Source organism: Typopeltis vanoorti, chromosome 9, assembly GCF_054136105.1.
Source record: "Typopeltis vanoorti isolate ZY-2024b chromosome 9, IOZ_Tvanoo_1.0, whole genome shotgun sequence".
NCBI lineage: Eukaryota > Metazoa > Arthropoda > Arachnida > Uropygi > Thelyphonidae > Typopeltis > Typopeltis vanoorti.
Genome location: NC_143557.1, coordinates 137,070,951 through 137,088,577, shown reverse-complemented (window position 1 = coordinate 137,088,577; position 17,627 = coordinate 137,070,951). Strand labels below are relative to the sequence as shown.

The 17,627-nt window shown below is 37.5% G+C and overlaps 1 protein-coding gene and 1 pseudogene across 3 annotated transcripts in view; one reads left to right on the top strand and one right to left on the bottom strand.

Moving 5' to 3' along the window:
• Nucleotides 1-17,627, bottom strand: part of Piezo (piezo type mechanosensitive ion channel component) — a 1,325,935-nt gene that overhangs the window by 363,592 nt on the left and 944,716 nt on the right. For all 3 annotated transcript variants that reach the window (XM_090398322.1, XM_090398324.1, XM_090398323.1), the window contains one exon: nucleotides 10,085-10,129. In XM_090398322.1, coding sequence (XP_090254448.1) covers nucleotides 10,085-10,129 — 45 coding nt within the window. The remainder of the gene's footprint in view (nucleotides 1-10,084; nucleotides 10,130-17,627) is intronic.
• LOC150103600 (U6atac minor spliceosomal RNA) lies at nucleotides 1,957-2,063 on the top strand (annotated as a pseudogene).

The window sequence follows — 17,627 nt, the reverse complement described above, 5'->3', positions numbered from 1 at the left end:
GTAGCCCTTCAAGAGAATCGGAACAAAATGGACAGATGGGCATATGAACGGGGGTTTCAGTTTAAGTCACCTATATGTAATCTTGAAGTTTGCACCACACTAATGGGAAGCTGCATACTCTAATGGGCACCACACTAATAGGAAACTGTATTGTACTGGAGGAAGCAGAGGAGGCAAGGGATTCGGGGATGAAGATTGATAGAAACCTGATATTCAGTCAAACCAGAGGATTGCTGCAATACTCAAAGGACACTGCACAGCAGAGATAAGAGTTGTCATTACATTGTATAAAGGCCTGATCATACCACATCTGGACTACTGTGCTCAAATTTGGTCCCCAAGATTTGAAGGGCATAAATTAACCTTGGAATTGGGTAGATAGAAGAAGGAGAGTTGATATGATTGTGATATTTAAACTACTGACAGGCAGTTGCAGGCTTGACACTGGGTTAGTTCTTATGTTTGGTGGAACAAGGGAAATAAGAAAGGTAAAAGAGCCATCCATGGACGTTGTGAGCAAGAGGGTGAGAAGTGGTTTCTTTGTATGGACAGTGGGTGAACTGTGGAACGCACTGCCTGATAGAGTGTTGAGAGCACAAATGATGAATGAATTCAAGGAAAGGTATGATAGATTTTGTAGTTTCTAGGGTGGCCTTTCACAATGAGTCTTGTAATTTTGTGGAGGTCCTGAAAAATAATAAGACTAATTTTGTACTGCTGGACTTTGCAAAGGCATTTGACAGAATACCACATGGGAAAACTATTGCCTAAGTTGGAGCAAATGGGAATGGATACGAGGCTGCTGGCATGGATAGGAAGGTGGCTGATAGACATCAGAGGTTGTTGTATGGTAGAGTGGAATCAAAATGAATGAAGGTGACTAGTGAAGTGCTGCAGGGCTATGTACTAGGACCACTTCTTTTTAATTTGTACATTAATGATATATCAGAAGATTTGAAAGGGGATATTCAGTTGTATGCTGATGATGCAAAACTGGGAAGAGCAGTAATTGATAAAGATGATGTAGATATTGTACAGGATGATTTAAAAAATTGGCAGGGTGGGCAAAGAACAATGGCTGTCAATTTAATGTTGCAAAATTACACTGTTGCATTTCAGGATTACATACTTTGTATTATAGTGATGGTATGGCACAAAAAAAAAAAAAAAAACAGTACTGAAATTTGACATCCCCTTCTGTACACGTGTTATGAGATATGCTGTTTGATTGCATGACATTAATAGAAGAGAATGTGTAGATTCTACTCCATTACATTTATCTTTAGCAATGCTGTTGACATTGGAAGGAAAGATGGTTATTGCTGACCATTACTTTGATTCATATAGAGTTGGCAGAGCAAATGTTCCAAACCTTAAGGAATGAGATTCCCACAAAGACTGGCCCTTCAAATCTTGATAAACTAAGGAATAAAATGACATGATATTTCCAGATGTCCCAATCCTTGTTCTCCAAGATGACAGAGAACCTTTGCATGCACTACGAAAACTGTTTTGAAAGACAAGGTGCCCATTTTGAGCACATAACCTACCACTGTTAATGCTTTACTCAACCAAGATTCCACCGATAGTTGTGGATGTACATATCATTATGTGTAAACATATATTTCTTTGTTAATAAACCTGTTTACTCCATAACATATATCGTTGTAGTTATTGACTATTTTTTTTTTGTGCCATACTGTACTAGATTACAGAAAATTGATGAGACTAGGGATCTGGAGATGATGGTGGATAGAGATTTAAATTTAAATATTCTGATATAAGTCACCCCCCCCCCCCCCACACACACACGATCTAAGCCACCAGCTTCATATCCATTTCCCTTTGTTCCAGCCTATAAGTTTTCTATGCACTATTCTATCAAATGTCTTTGCAAAGTCCAGCAGCATCATAGCGGCAATTTCCCTTATCTAACTCAGTTGTCACTCTATTATGAAAAAGTATGAAAGGAGAGAAGGTTAGCACTCCGTCCGGCCTCTGAGCCTAATACATATAAGGTTAAGGCACTGCTGCTTACTTCACGGTACTTAACCAATTTTTGTCAGTGGTCAGATCAGTTTGGAAGCACCAGTTCTCGTCTGCTCAGTGAAGTTAATCAAATCTGAGCCAAGTTAGTACTTGGAAGAGTGGCCACCTGGAATCCTGAGTGCTGCTATAATTAATTATTCTGTGTGCCCAGATAGCTCAGACGGTAGAGGCATTTAACCTAAGGGTTCAGGGTTCGAATTCATGTTCAGGTAGCATTTTTTTGCAGGTTCAAATCCCACTATGGGCATGGATGTTTTGATTGTCTGTGAAAATACTAGTGGTGCTGGTTGGTAGTAGATGCCATTGATGTAATCGTTGTAGTTGGTGGATTGAGTGGTAGAGACAGAGAGTTGTAGAATAGGCACCCTCCCTCGAAGAGACTTTGGACTCCCTGGAGATGTTATGTAATAATAATGATCAAAAGGTTTATTGGTTGGTGCCACTTCTGATGAACAGTCATCAAAATTTTTTGCCGGCCTAGTTGGCCGAGTGGTTTGCGTATCTGCTCTCCAGCCAAAAGGCTGCAGGTTCAAATCCTGTCGTGGGCATGGATGTTTATGATTGTCTGTGAAAGTAGTGGGTGGTAGATGGTGATGGTGTAGTTGCGGTTCATTGTAGTTGGTGGATTGAGTGGTTGGAGACAGAGTTGTAGAGCAAGTGTCCTCCTTCGATAAGTCTACTGACTCCCTGGGGGTGTCACATAATAATAATAATTACTATTTATATCCATCCATTCCTGAATTCTATTTATATATTTATATCCATCCATTCCTGAATTCTACTACAACCAGCTTTTCAAATATTTTAACCTCCACTTCTGAGATCCTAATCTAGGGATGCACAGACTGCAGCCCTCTGTTGATTTGCTGATGGCCCGCCTCACCGTGTATTATTTTAACTTTAACAAGTTACACGATAGGTAATTTTTAAAAACGGACATGCACAAAGCAAAGTAGCTGTGACGTCACGATTGCCTGTCTACTTACGATAATCGGTTAGTAATAATGTTAACAAATTTTATAATTTGTCATATGAGTATTTTATTTTCGTAGGTGTGGTTGCTACAATTAATTATCACCCCAAGGAAACGGTAAAAAATAAATTCTACAATGGATAAAGAAGGGCCAAGTAGGAAACGCAAACTACACGATGAAAAACGGCAGTTTCAAGATAGCTGGACCGAAAAATATGATTTTATACAGTCGTTTAATAATTCCTCTCTTTCTGTGGCTTCCTACATCTGCAGTGATAGAAAGTTATCCTTCCATAAATATTTTTCCTCTTACCCATAAAATAGCAAAAATATGCTTTAGGATTTTCTCATAATCTGAATTAACCATCCTCCTTACCTGCACTCTGTATTGCTCACAAGCATGCTGATCTCCCTTTTCCTTTGTATTCCTCCTCCATAACATTTTATTTATTTTTGCATCTCCTGCTTTAGTGATATTACTCATCTGTTTAACTCCTATTTGGTTTATCCTTCTGACCCTGGGTACTCAGTTTGATATCTTTCCTCGAACAGTTCTCTCTGATCATTCCTGTCTCATACACTATTGGTATTCTTTCCTTGTAGCTTCTTATATCAATCCACTGCTCAAAGCTGCCTCCTAAGGTTGTCACAACTGTCAGCTTTGCAGTTTCACATATATCCCTCTTAACCGAGAACTCAATGTGTTTATAGCACCTCCCAGGATAAAACTGTGAATACATCTTCTGATGTAATTATCAGATCCAACACTCTCACACCTGAGTCCCCCTCCATCACATGCCATTTCAGTTAATTATTCCTTAAGAACTGTATAAATTTCATTTTACTATGTGCTCTATTGTACTATCTATTTCCTCATACTCAAATTCCCCGATAATCATGTTAGATAATCCAGACGTTGTTCTAGAAACTGGTATTTTTCCCGAGACATTATTTCTGGTCTACAATATACATGGTTGCAATAATTGTAGTCTCACAGTGAACAATGAAATCATCTACCACCTCATCACTTTCAAAACATCCCTGCAACAGCAGGATTCAGATCCTAAATATTAGTTAGAAGAATGGAGGCAACATGACCAAACAAGCCAGCAATTTATCACTAAAACTATTCTCTAATTAACATATCTGCTCTCTAATTAAGAGGCTGTGGGTTTGAATCCCACATGGAATGGATATTTGTGAACTGTCTTTAGGTGGGAGAAAAATCATTGCCAATGCGAGACCACCATCCTGCTTATTGAAGTGGCTTGAAAAAAGTTCCATGTTTGTTCTCTCGAGTATGGCAAGGAACTTGGTATGAAATTTACAGACATAGAATACCAGTTGTGGTGGAGGTGGGTGGCAGATAGCGTTGATGGAGATGATTCATAGTAGAGGTTCGGTGTAGTGGTTGAGACAGTTGTAGGTGTCCTCCTTGGAGGTGTCAGGAATAATAATAAAGAAAGAAATAAAAATACAAAACAAAACAAAAGAAGACAAGTTTTATCCCACTGGATATTGTGTTTAGTGGGTTTAAATACGAACACCTTTTCAAAGAAAGTTGTAAAGCCCTTTTACATTGGCCAAATCTGAATCAGAACGATTGTCTCTCTCTCTCCCAAAAGTTTGGGAGATTCTTGTAAACATCAAAAATAGTTGCATCATAATATTTTTAATAATATTATTTATTAATACTAATTTCTAGCATGTGGCAACAGTTTTTAATTGGTAAATCACTGACTGCTGTATGTACTTTGTAATCCGGTTCCTTTAAGTTGCTTGTTGGAAGTTTTTTCCCACTTGGTTAGACTATATTAAATTTAGTTTAATCCTTTATCCAAGTGTAAGTGCGCCTGAAGTAAGTTCAGGACTGAGGAAATTCGTGGTAAAAGTGAACCAAGCTCTCATCATTCCTTGTCTTAGTATCTCCCATAATGCAAACCACACTTTTTGCAGACATGTATAATGCTATGCATTCAGGGAAAGGCCATACCTACCCAGACCAGTTTCCAAGTGGGAAAAAATTTCCAACATCTTTCTCTAAATCCGAGTAATTTAATAATAAGGTGAGACACCTTTTGGCAACTCGTATAGGTAAATATGACTTCTCCATTGTTTCCACCTTTATCACCACCTCTGGGTTTGGCTCCCACTGACGATACCTCAATAAAGGTCGAAACCGGTCTGGGTAGTGGCCCTTCCCTTAATGCATAGCATTATACATGTCCACAAGGAGATGTGCTTTGCATTATGGGAGATACTAAGACAAGTAGTGATGACAGCTTGGTCCAGCTTTAAGTTGCTTGTTTCTACACACTGATGATGTACTATTATTTTCAGTACGAAATATCTGTACTTTTTATTAAAGTTAATTACTGTGGTTATCGTGTAATGTATTATTTATAATCATGCCACAGGCACCTTTAAAGATTAGTGACAAATGGTTGCAAAAACAATAATCATAATATGAGACTTTAATTATCCAAACATTGGATAGGTATGAAACTGAATTTACTGAGCCATTGAAAGACAACTTCCTCAAGCAGCAAGTGACAGAAGGAACTTGTGGTCAAAGAATGTTAGATCTGATTATAGTGTCAGAGGAAGTTTCAGTTAAAGACAACTATTCTGCCTGCAGTTGGTGACAGTGATCATGCAGTACTCACTTGTGAAGTAAGGTTCTGAATGTTCCCATTCAGAAAAGGTTACGTACTGAACTACAAAGCAGGAAATTATAACCATCTGATGAGTATGCTGGGTTCTAAGCTATGGTATCAGTTGTTGAATGGGAAGGTGCATGGGAAGTGTTTAAAAAATACTTAAATGATGTGATATCAGAATGTGTCCATAGAGCTTGAAGAATAAATAGCATAGGAGTGAAATGGATATATAATCTAATTAAACAACAGATTCAAAAGAGAGAGAGATGATGTGGAAGGAATACGATGTGCATAAGAATTATGGCAGTTATGATAACTATAAGCAGCAGGCCAGAAGGGTCACAAGTGTTGTACGGAAAGCTAAGCCTGAGTATGAAAAGAAACTTGCTCTGCAAATTAAATATATACAACCTAAAAGAATTCTATTGTTATGCTTCAAGTAAAAGAAAGAATGAATTTGAAGGAATAACACTATTGAATGCAGATGATATGCAGGTGACTGATGAAGTAGGGATTGTTCAACTAATAAGTAACCATTTTTTATAAAAGCTATCAACCTGGTATATGAAACACAGAACTCACCACTATCATTTAACTGAATGAGGAAACTCGTGTATGAGGAGGAAGCACCAAAGTTGTTGCACAAACTGAATAAGAATTCTGTAATAGGAGCTAATGAGATAGCACAGATGATAAAGGAGTATTCAGCTGAACTGGCTATTCCTATTTCAGGCTATATAATTTGAGTCTCAGAAGAGGGAAGATTCTACAGGAGTGGAAAGAATGTATCGAAATCTCATTGCACAAGGGTGGTGCAAAGACTGATGCATCCAACTATTGATCAATCAGTATGTATCTCAGAAGTGGCGGTGAAGATTTTGGAAAAATTGATTAGGGCTTGCATTTGGAGATGGATTGACAGTGAATCTCTGCTTTGCAAAGAACAGCATGGGTTTACTAAGGGAAGGTAATTTAGCAACTTGCTGACATCCTATAATAATGTTACCACTGAGTTGGACAAGGGGAATAGATACACCATGATATTTTGGATTTTACTAAGGCTTTTGACAGAATACAGCATGGAAGACTGTCACATAAATCAGAGAATATGAGATTGGAATATAAACTATTTGCATGGATAACTGACATGGTGGGGAGGAGTGAATCTGCAAGATTCAAGATAACCAGCAGTGTGCCTGAAGGATCAGTTCTAGGTCCACTGTTATTTAATCTGTATATTAATGACATCGGAAAAGATTTCACATGCTACATACAGCAATTTGCTGATGATGCAAAGATAGGTAAGGCAATCAGGAATGCAGCTGATATGCAGTACTTGCAGAATGATTTGAATAGGCTGGAATTGTGGGCATGTGAAAATAGCTATCAGTTCTATGTTAATCAATTTAAGGTCATGCACTTTGGTGTGTATAGATATCCAGTGCAAATTTGATGCTGTATTATATTGGTGGGATTATGTTAGAAGAAACAGATCAGGCTAGGAATCTTGGAGTTTCAGCAGACAAGAAGTTGAAGTTCAAGAGCCATATACCTAAGACTGCAAATACAACTCAGAGGATAATTTCAATGCTGAAACAAACCTTGACATTTAAAGATAAGGATGTCATTTTGCCTCATTACAAGGCTTTGATAAGACCTGACTTGGACTACTGTGTGCAGATTGGGTCTACTGATTTCTGTGGTGATACAGTGGAGAGAGTACAAAGGAGAATGTAAAATATAACATCAGAATTGTAGAATACTGATTATTAAGGCATATTGAGAACTTGTAGGTTGATAGAACAGGAAAATAAGGGGTGATATGATTGAGACTTACAAACTTTTAAAAGAGTTATATAGAATTTCAGTAGATGGAATTTTTAATTTTATGCAGGGTGGGGAAAGGATATGAGAGCATCCTTGGAAGTTGTGAATGCATTCTGTCAAGAAGAGGGGAGGGGTAAATAGATCTCTCATACTGGTGCATGATTGGAATGGATTGCCATTAGATGCTGGATGTGCAAGTAGCGTGAATGAATTCAAGACAGGTATGACAGCTGGTGCAAATACAGTCATCCCTCGACTTACGTCCTTTCAAAGATATGCCCGTGATCACATAAGGGAATAAATAACATTTTCGGCTATACTTTCGAACAAGACAGAAGTGAGCATAAGGTAAAGCATGCACAGTGACAACAGCGCTTTCAGCGGCAACCTCCCTCAGCAGTCAGCACGTGTCTTCGACACTTCCTCTGTTGATTTTGTGTTTGAGAAATGGGTTTTTTGTATTTATTGTTAAATATTTCTCGATGTTTTGTGCAACATGGCCCTACATGCACAATCAAAAAACCTAGTGAAGAATCACAGAAGAAGAGGTGAGCAATTGATCTTGAAACGAAGTTGCAAGTTATAAAGCAACATGAAGCTGGTAAGCCTATCAGTGTGATCATAGAAACACATGACTTCGGATGGTCTCATTATACAGTGACAACCATTTTGAAAAATAAGGATAAAATCGTAGAGGCTGTGAAAGGATCTGCTTCTATTAAATTGACAATAGTGACGAAGCAAAGACAAGGTCCTATCGGTGATATGGAAAAGCTACTTGCATCATCGATAGAGGACCTGAACCAAAAGCGCATACCCCTTAGCACTGTGACTATAACTGCTAAGGCACTAAACAAGGTAAAGCATGCACAGTGGCAACAGCGCTTTCAGCGGCAACCTCCCTCGGCAGTCGGCACGTGTCTTCATATCCAGGTCATCTGTCTCTTCAACATGTTGAAGGAGAAAGCAGAACCCGATTATGACTACGAATTCGATGCTTCTTCTGGTTGGTACATGAGATTCAAGCAGCATTTTGCGCTGCATAGTATGAAAATGTATGGGAATGTGCATGTGCTGAGAAGGCTGCCAAGGAGTTTGTGGAAAAATTGGATAAAATTATTACAAAGGAAAATTTAATATGGATGAGACATCCTTATTTCGGAAAAAATGCCCGAGCAGACATTCATCTGCAAAAAAGCTCAAATCTATACCTGGTTTCAAAGCTCTTAATGCCTGTATTGCGATTCTGTTATGAATCTGGCTGGATATAAACTGAAACCATTTGTGATATGGCATAGTGAGAACCCACGAATCTTCAAAAACATTAGGAAGCATACTCCCAGTTCATTATCGGAATAATAAGAAGTCGTGGATGACTCAAAAATTGTGACGGTGCTTTGAGGATGCCTAATTCAACCGTTATGCAAGTGAAATAAAACACTATTGTGTGAAAGAAAATATAAAATTTAAAATTTTATTAATTCTATATATTGCTCCAGGTCATGTCTTATAGCGGTGATCTTCACCAAGTTCAAGGTCATGTTTCTCCCTCCAAACACTACTTCATTGATCCCACCGATGGATCAGGGAGTTCTTGTAGTGTTTAAGGCTTATTATCTATGGAGAACTTTTTCACAAGCCATTTTTGCTACTGAAGTAAATGACCATACTTTCGTGCAATTCTGGAAAACATTCAATATTTATCATGCTATTAAAAATATTGCTGTGGCTTGGGACGAAGTGACCTCTCAATGTATGAGTGGCATATGGAAAAACACATTAAAAAGGTTTGTAATAGTGGGCCTAGCAAACAATCTTAATCTCAAAGTGAATGATGATGACATAATTCAACTCATAGAAAGTTTCCCCTAAGAGTTGACCAATGAAGAATTGGTCGAACTAGAGGAACAACTGTTGCAGAAGAGGGAAAAAAGAAACAGGAAGAGATAGTTAAACAATTTACAGTGAAGGGTATTGCAGAAATGTTCTTTGCAGTTACCGATGTTCTCAAAATGGCTGAAGACATAGACCATAATGTTGAACGCTACTTAATAATAGAAACAAAAGTACACGATGCGTTTGCTTGCTATGAACAAATTTATGATTTTGACCACAGCCTGATTGTTTACACAGGGAAGGAAATGAAGACGTGATTGTGGAAGAAGATTTGGGTGATTGTTCTCCTGTTTTACAGTGGCAGTAACACACAGTATAGTTTTATAATAAGGTTTAAAAATTAAAATGACAGTATACTTATTACGGTTAAGTCCCTAACCCCTATAACTCTGTTAATTTAATGTATCGACTTACGTCCTTCTGGATGGAACGGAACCTGGACGTAAGTAGAGGGATAATTGTAGTATGGCATCCCTCGATGAGTTCTTGACTCCCTGAGGTCTCTCTTAATAATATCACTGAAGGGCGAGTAATCGATATGTTTGCTAGAAGTTCTGAGAAATTCTTTGCAATCCCTGTATAATATGCAGTGGTTCAAACCTGAATCAACTACTTCAAATCCTCATATACCCCACTTCAAGTATTTATACTTTATAATGAATATTCAAACTATACATACCTTTCAGTAAAATCCTTAAATTTGCCTTCATCCCCACTTAGAGATCTGAAAGAAATAAAAATATTTCCTTTATTAAAAGAGAATGTGCATTAAATATTTACTTCAAGACACATGTGTGCATGCAATGAACTGAGAAGAATCCCATTGATGCATTTCTTGAAAAGTTGGAGTTTTAAACTTTTCAAGTTGAATTTTGATTTGTTGCTAGGTTTTGATATGTGTCATTTCACAGTTGATATGGAGAAACAGGGCTTAGATAGTGAGTCAGGAGTACTGAGTAGAAATGAGATGAAATCTTTTATTCCAGTAATAATTATTTCAGAAAGTTTCTTCACTTAGTTATAAAGAAATTATATCTTTATTCATATCTCTATATTCATATCTATTCAAGAATGGTTCCCTTCATATCTCCCATAGTCTTCCAATAAAAAGAAATCTGAATAATCTTCAATCACCTGCACACAAACAAGCCATCTGGTCCTGATGGTATCCCACCTATTGTGTTAAAAAACTGTGCCCCAAAACTAACACCTATTAAGTATTGCCTCTTCAATCTATCCTATTCAACTAGCATCTACCTTACAACATGAAAACAGGTCCATATCCAGCCCATCCCAAAGAAAAGTGATAAAAGTCAACAATGAATTACCATCCAATTACTTTCATTCCTGTTCTCTCTAAAATTATGGAAAAGGTCATCAACAACCAACTCTTGAACTACCTAGAGGGATACCAATTAATCAGTCACCAGCAGTATAGATTCTGCCACTCACAATCTACAGCTGATCTTGCTTTCACCATCAATCTCTGGACTCAGGCCATGGAGCAATTTGGAGAAACTCACATGGCTTCCCTCCAAATTTCGAAGGCCTATAAATGACCTGCTCTCTCAGACTTCCAATCCTATAAATAGCTTTGTTGATGATAGTATGCTCCCACTTTTTCATTCGACAAACCCTGTGCTCAAGTATTAGAATCCTCAACATCTACCATGATCAGGGACCTGAAGTCAGATCTCCTAGCTAAATCCCAGTGGGGCAAGCACAATCTTGCAAACTTGAATGCCACAAAACTCATTTCTGTCTGATCTTTCACAAGAAAGAGCTCACATCTATTCCCCTTACCTTCATTAATATTAAGAGATCCAAACATGATCAGATTTTTCTTCTTGGACTGACCTGAACCTCTGATCTTTTCTGACACAATTGCATTTCAACTATAATTTCTACAGCTGCCAAGATTTTTGGCAGCTGCAGAAAAAATGGAATATTGCTTTTTGCAGAATATTACAAAAAGCAATATTCCATGGCTCGACAGATTTGGGATTTGTATAGAGTTAGCAGCTGTCAGGTGTGAAATAGTGTGAGTAATACTTCACACCTAACAGCTGCTAACTCTATACAAATCCCAAATCTGTCGAGACAAGGAATATTGCTCCCATATTTGGATGGTGCACCAAAATCCTCTCTAAGATTGCTCAATTCTAACCAGAAGAGGTCAATCTGGTTAATTAATGATCCCTCCCTCTCTCTCTCTCTCACATACCCACTTCAATCCCTCTCTAACATACATTCAGTTTCTACCTTGTGCATCTTCTGCAGATACTTTCAAGGACAGTGATCTGCAGAATTGAAAACTATTATTCCTCCATTCTTCTGCAAAATAATTAAAACAAGGGTCACTGCTAACTAATCAACTTCACTGCCTCCTCTTTCATTCCATTTACTTCTGTCCTTTGGAACAGTCTCCCCAACTCCGACATTACAACCCTCAACTGTTCAAGCAAAATATGAACAGATTCCTCTTTTCTTCTATTACCTCTTGTCCACACACAGCACTAATCTGCTATAGGTCTAGTGGTCTTTTATGTGCACATCAGATATAAAAAAAAAAAAAAAAACCTCATATCAAAGCTGTATTCTACTTATATAATATCTATCTATCTATCTATATATATATATATATATATATATATATATATATATTTTTTTTTTTTTTTTTCACTAGAGGTCAGGCCAGTAGAATAACCATTGATCAAATCATTGTCACTTTGGCATACTGATTGAAATGTAATGTAACTTGTTTCTACATATATATGTGTGTATACTTCAGATGATGACCTTAATATTATTATTATAGCCATAGTATTCAACACTAAATATGAGGCTAATCTTCTTGAATGGCAGACAGGCTCAAGTAGAGTGATGTGGGCAAATATGAGAATGGGGAACTGGACAATGAGACTTATTTGTGCCTATGATCCCACAGAAGGCTCTACTAAGATAGAAATGGAGGAATTTTTTGAGGCTCTAGAGAAAGCTACAGATACAATGAAAAAGGAAAAGTTGGTCCTTGATGAGGATCTAAATAGCAGAGTAGGAAGTGATTGTCAGACATACAAAAGTGTTTTGGGAAAATTTGGAGAAAAGAGCAAAGCTAATAATAATGGCAAATACCTGTTGGATTTCTGCTCAGGACATGGACTGGTTATTACTAACACCATGTTCCAACATAAAAATGTGCACAAATTTACATGAAGAAAAGAGGCAAGGAATAAGAAAAGTTTAATTGACTATGTTATTGTTGATAGTGATGTTTTCTCCCAGGTGCAGGACACTAGAGTGTACAGAGGATTTGAAATTGGAAGTGATCATTATTTAGTCTTGAGCAGGATAAAACTGAATTTCACATTGCAAAGAATAACATGTAAGAAGGTTTTAAAGTGAATAAAAGTTTAGCAGCTCTCAGATGTGAACTATAGACTAAAATACACAAAGATTATTGAAGAAAAAATGAAAGAGTTTGAGAACAAGAACCAAACCTTGGAGATTCAGTGGCAAACCTTGAAGAAAACTCTGATTGATTCACCTAGAGAAGCATGTGGTGAAGTTGTCTGCAAGGATAAAAAAATCAGAACTCCTTGGTGGACACAAGAAGTTAAAGAGGCAGTGAAGGAAAAGAAGAAAGCTTCTCAAAAGTTCCTGGCAAATAAGTCAGCTTGTGATCTTAGAGAATACAGAGACAAATGTAAGAAAGTTAAACACTATGTAAAACTAGCTAAACTAAAGTGATGGGAGGACTTTGGCAAGAACATAGAAAATAAATATCAAGAAGGTGGTAAGATATTCTGGAGGTTGTTGAAGAAGCTTAGAAATGGAGGAGAGAGTGCTGTAAAAGGAGTTAGAGATGATAAAGGTGACATGAAAATGGGAGAAAAAGATATCCTCAAAGTATCGAGTACTTACTTCGAAAAATTGCTAAACGAAACAAGCAATGATAGCAGAGTGGTAAAAAACACTCAACAGGCATACAGTCAGGAATACATATCCATACTTGAAGTAGAAAAAGCCATCAAAGGCTTGAAATGTGGAAAGGCAGCAGGAGTAGATGATATTCGACTAGAAATGCTGAAGTATGGTGGTATGAAAGTCTTACAGTGGCTGCACTGCATAGTTCATAAAGCCTGGACAGAGGGACAAATTCCCGATGATTGGAGTAGAGCTCTAATAGTACCCATATATAAAAAGGGAAATAAAACTGAATGTGGAATTGCAGAGGTATTTCCCTACTGAGTGTTCCGGTCAAGATTTATGCCAGTATACTTGAGAAACGGTTGAGAAGAATTGTGGAAGAAAAGATTGGTGAAGAACAAGCTGGATTCAGGCCAAATAGAGGTTGTCAGGATCAGATCTTCACTTTACGACAATTAGCTGTAATTGTCTGGGAATTGCATGGGAATATAACAAGGATCTGTATTTAAGTTTTGTTCGATCTGGAAAAGGCATATGACAAGGTGCTAAGAGAGAAGCTATTCAATACACTACAGTTATATGGTGTCAATGGGTCATTATATCAAGCAATACTTAGTCTTTATTTGAGTTGCAAGTCAGTTAAAATTGAAGGAAATACAGGAAGATGGTTTAATGTTAAATCTGGTGTGAGAAAATGTACATTATCCCCTCTGTTATTCATTATCTATATTGATCACATTATGAAAGAAAGTGGTATTAAACATGATATCAGAATTGGAGCTGTTAACGTCAGCTCTCTGCTTTATGCGGATGATGTTATACTTCTAAATAAATCTGCTATAAGTTTGCAAGATTCCCTGACTAAATTGAATAACTGTTGTAATAGATATGGTATGAAGGTGAGCATTAAAAAGACAAAGACAATGAAAATAGGTAGAATTGTTGAAAATGTCAACTGTGAACGGGAAACCTGTGGAAGTAAAACATTTCAGCTACTTAGGCACAATTTTTACTGAAGATGGTAAATTAAATATGGAAATAGACAACAGAATCAACTAAGCTAGTATGGTAGGAAGTCAACTGAATAAATTCATATGTAATAAGAGAGAAATTAGTCAGAACACTAAATTAGCTGGATACAAGACGTGTTCAAACCAGTTTTAACTTATGGATCTGAGAGCTGGGTCAGAAATAAAACACTTGACCAAAGACTAGAGACTGCAGATATGAGAGTCCTGAGAAAGATTGAACAGATGGCATCAATGGCAATATCATATTAAAAACGAGGATATTAGGAAAGAACTTGACATTGTCAGCATCCAGGAATGCGTTAGCAGAGCTAATCTCAGGTGATATGGTCACTTGAACAGAATGGGCAAAGAAAGATTAGCAAAACAAGTGTTCTCTGCCAGGTTGGCAGGAAAACGACCCAGAGGAAGGCCAAGATATAGGTGGATTGATACGGTAAAAAGTGCCTTAGACGATAGAAATATAAGATCTGATAATGTTGGAGTCTTGACAAGTAACAGACTGATTTGAAGGAAAATTGTAGATAGGAAGTTAGTAATGATGTAAATTTTTCATGTAGTACTATCATATCCTGTACAACCCTTGAGGGTACATGTCAGGAATTTGATGATGATGATGTGACATCTCCAAGGAGGGCAAAGACTCATCGAGGTAGGGCACCCACTCTACAACTCTCCGTCTTCACCACTCCATCCACCAATTACCCTGATCATCTACATTACCATAATCATCTACATCAACGCCATCTACTGCCCACCACCGCCACTGGTGTTTTCACAAAAATCACAAACATCCATGCCCACGGTGGGATTCAAACCCACAGCCTTTTGGATGGAGCGCAGATAAGCTACCACTTAGCTAACCAGGCCGGCATGAAGGTCGAAACATTGGGAAATTAAAGTAATTACTCCTAACACATGGTTGTAATCTCCATAATTTTACTGAAATGAATGCTGATTACTGTGTAACAATTAAGGAAAGGATCCTAATATTATCAGGCTCTCTTGCACTCCTATACTAAAGGAGTGCAAGAGAGCCTGATAATACTCCTACTCAAGGTTTATGAACACCCCTTAACCTTTTCATCTTAATGTGAAGTCACTGGCCTCTATATACAAGTAGCCTAGTCGTGAAGATGCTTCATGTGCTAACTTTGTTTGTTTACACTTGGATAAAGGATTAAGCAAGAATATAATTTTCTTTTCAATTTTAATTTAACATAATCATTATGAACATATACTCATGTTCATAAAAACCATATCACCTGCTGTAACCATGTTGTTTTGGTAATTAAATTTAAATGCCTATTTGAAAAGGGATAATAACACAATAATTGTCACAAATAATGAAGATGGGAATATAACATTTTTATTTTTGATTAATATTTAGCCCTGTTTGTGACCTAATTAGGAAATGACAACAAACTTAACAAATGTGCAAATATTCCAAAATGGAGTGGACAATGATATTTTCACTGGAAAAACAAATACCAGTATCAAATTTAGTTTAACTACAAAGTTTTACTAACGCTGTAAGCTTAAAATTCACTTTTTGCTGTTTAGTACTTTGTGGGCCCTCCTCTTGCTTTTATTACAGCTTGGCATCAGCGGGACATTGACAAAATCAATTTCCTGATGGATGCAACTATCAATTCATGGTTCCATACCCTTATAATGGCTTCTTGATGTATTTCAGCCTCTATCAGTTATCCCACTCAATGGGTTGAGATCTGGGCTGTTTCCTGGCCATGGTAGTTGCTGAATCGAGTGTTCAGTGAGTCACTTATTAACCTGCGACAAAAATTAAAGCTTTTTTTTAAAGTAGTAAACTGAATTTAATGGTACATTTTATGGTTATAATAACATTACTTGCACCACTGAAGAGACCTTAATAAAGGTCTAAACTAGTCTGGGTAGTGGTCCTTCCCTTAATGCATAAACATTATACATATCCGCAAGGAGATGTGTTTTGCATTATGGGAGATACTGAGATGGGAGTGTTGGTAGCTTGCTCCACCTTTGCAAGGAGTCGCCTGGTGTTGTATCACTTTACCCCAGTCCTGAAGATACTTTCAGGTGCAAACTTTGTTTGCACACATTTGGATAAAGGATTAAACTAAATTTATTACAGTCTGACCAAGTGAAAAACAAACTTTCAACATCTTTCTCTAAATCCAGAGTAATTTAATAAAAAGGTGGCACACCGTTTGGCAGCTCCTATAGGAGGAGATGACCTTGCTAGTGCTTCTGCCTTGGTATCACCACTTGGACCTGGCTCCCACTGAAGAGACCTCAATAAAGGTCGAAACTAGTCTGGGTAGTGGCCCTTCCCTTAATGCATAAACATTACACATATCTGCAAGGAGATGTGTTTTGCATTATGGGAGATACTGAAATAGATGGGAGTGTTGGTAGCTTGCTCCACCTTTGCAAGGAGTCGCTCGGTGTTGTACCACTTTACCCCAGTCCTGAAGATACTTTCAGGCACAAACTTTGTTTGCACACACTTGGATAAAGGATTAAACTAAATTTATTATTACTTGCACATTTCGTCCTATGGACAAGGGGCAGATTCATTCTGAAAGATGCAGTTCATTGTTACGATAAAGTGGTCTATTATAGTAGGCAGCAATTCTTCTTCAAAAATTTTCTGATACTCTTGTGCATTCACTGAATCTTTTGTGAAATGCAAGCAACCAACATCATGATACGACATAGAAATCTAGATTATCTGATTGGCTGAGAATTTGACTGTTGTCACCAGACAATCAGGAATGAATTTTTTCCTTGATCATCTTTGAACCACCTGTCTTCAATTGGCACCCTGAGGTAAACTTTTTCTCATCAGAAAAAATTACTATTTCCACAGATCACGGGTCCATTTGACATGCTCTTTGCACTAATTTAACAGAACTGATCTCATTTTTTTTTTTGGTTAACAAGGGTTTCTTTTAGGGCACCTGGCTATCAATCCCTGCCAAATGAGTCTTCTCCTGACAGTTAAAGAGCTCGCCACAACTCTTGTTTGTTCTTCCTAGTCTTGTTTCAGTTCTCCAGATGACAGCGATTTTAGAACACGATCTTGGTATGGTGTAGACAGTGGCTTTCTTCCTGTTCCTTTCTTCCTTTCAGTAGATCTGGTTTCCTTCACTTTCAACAGCAGCCGTATCACAATAGATTGATTACAGGACACCCTTTTAGCTATTTTATGAGAGGAATAGTCTTCTCTATTCAAAGCTTGAATCACATTTTTTCTGTGAGTTG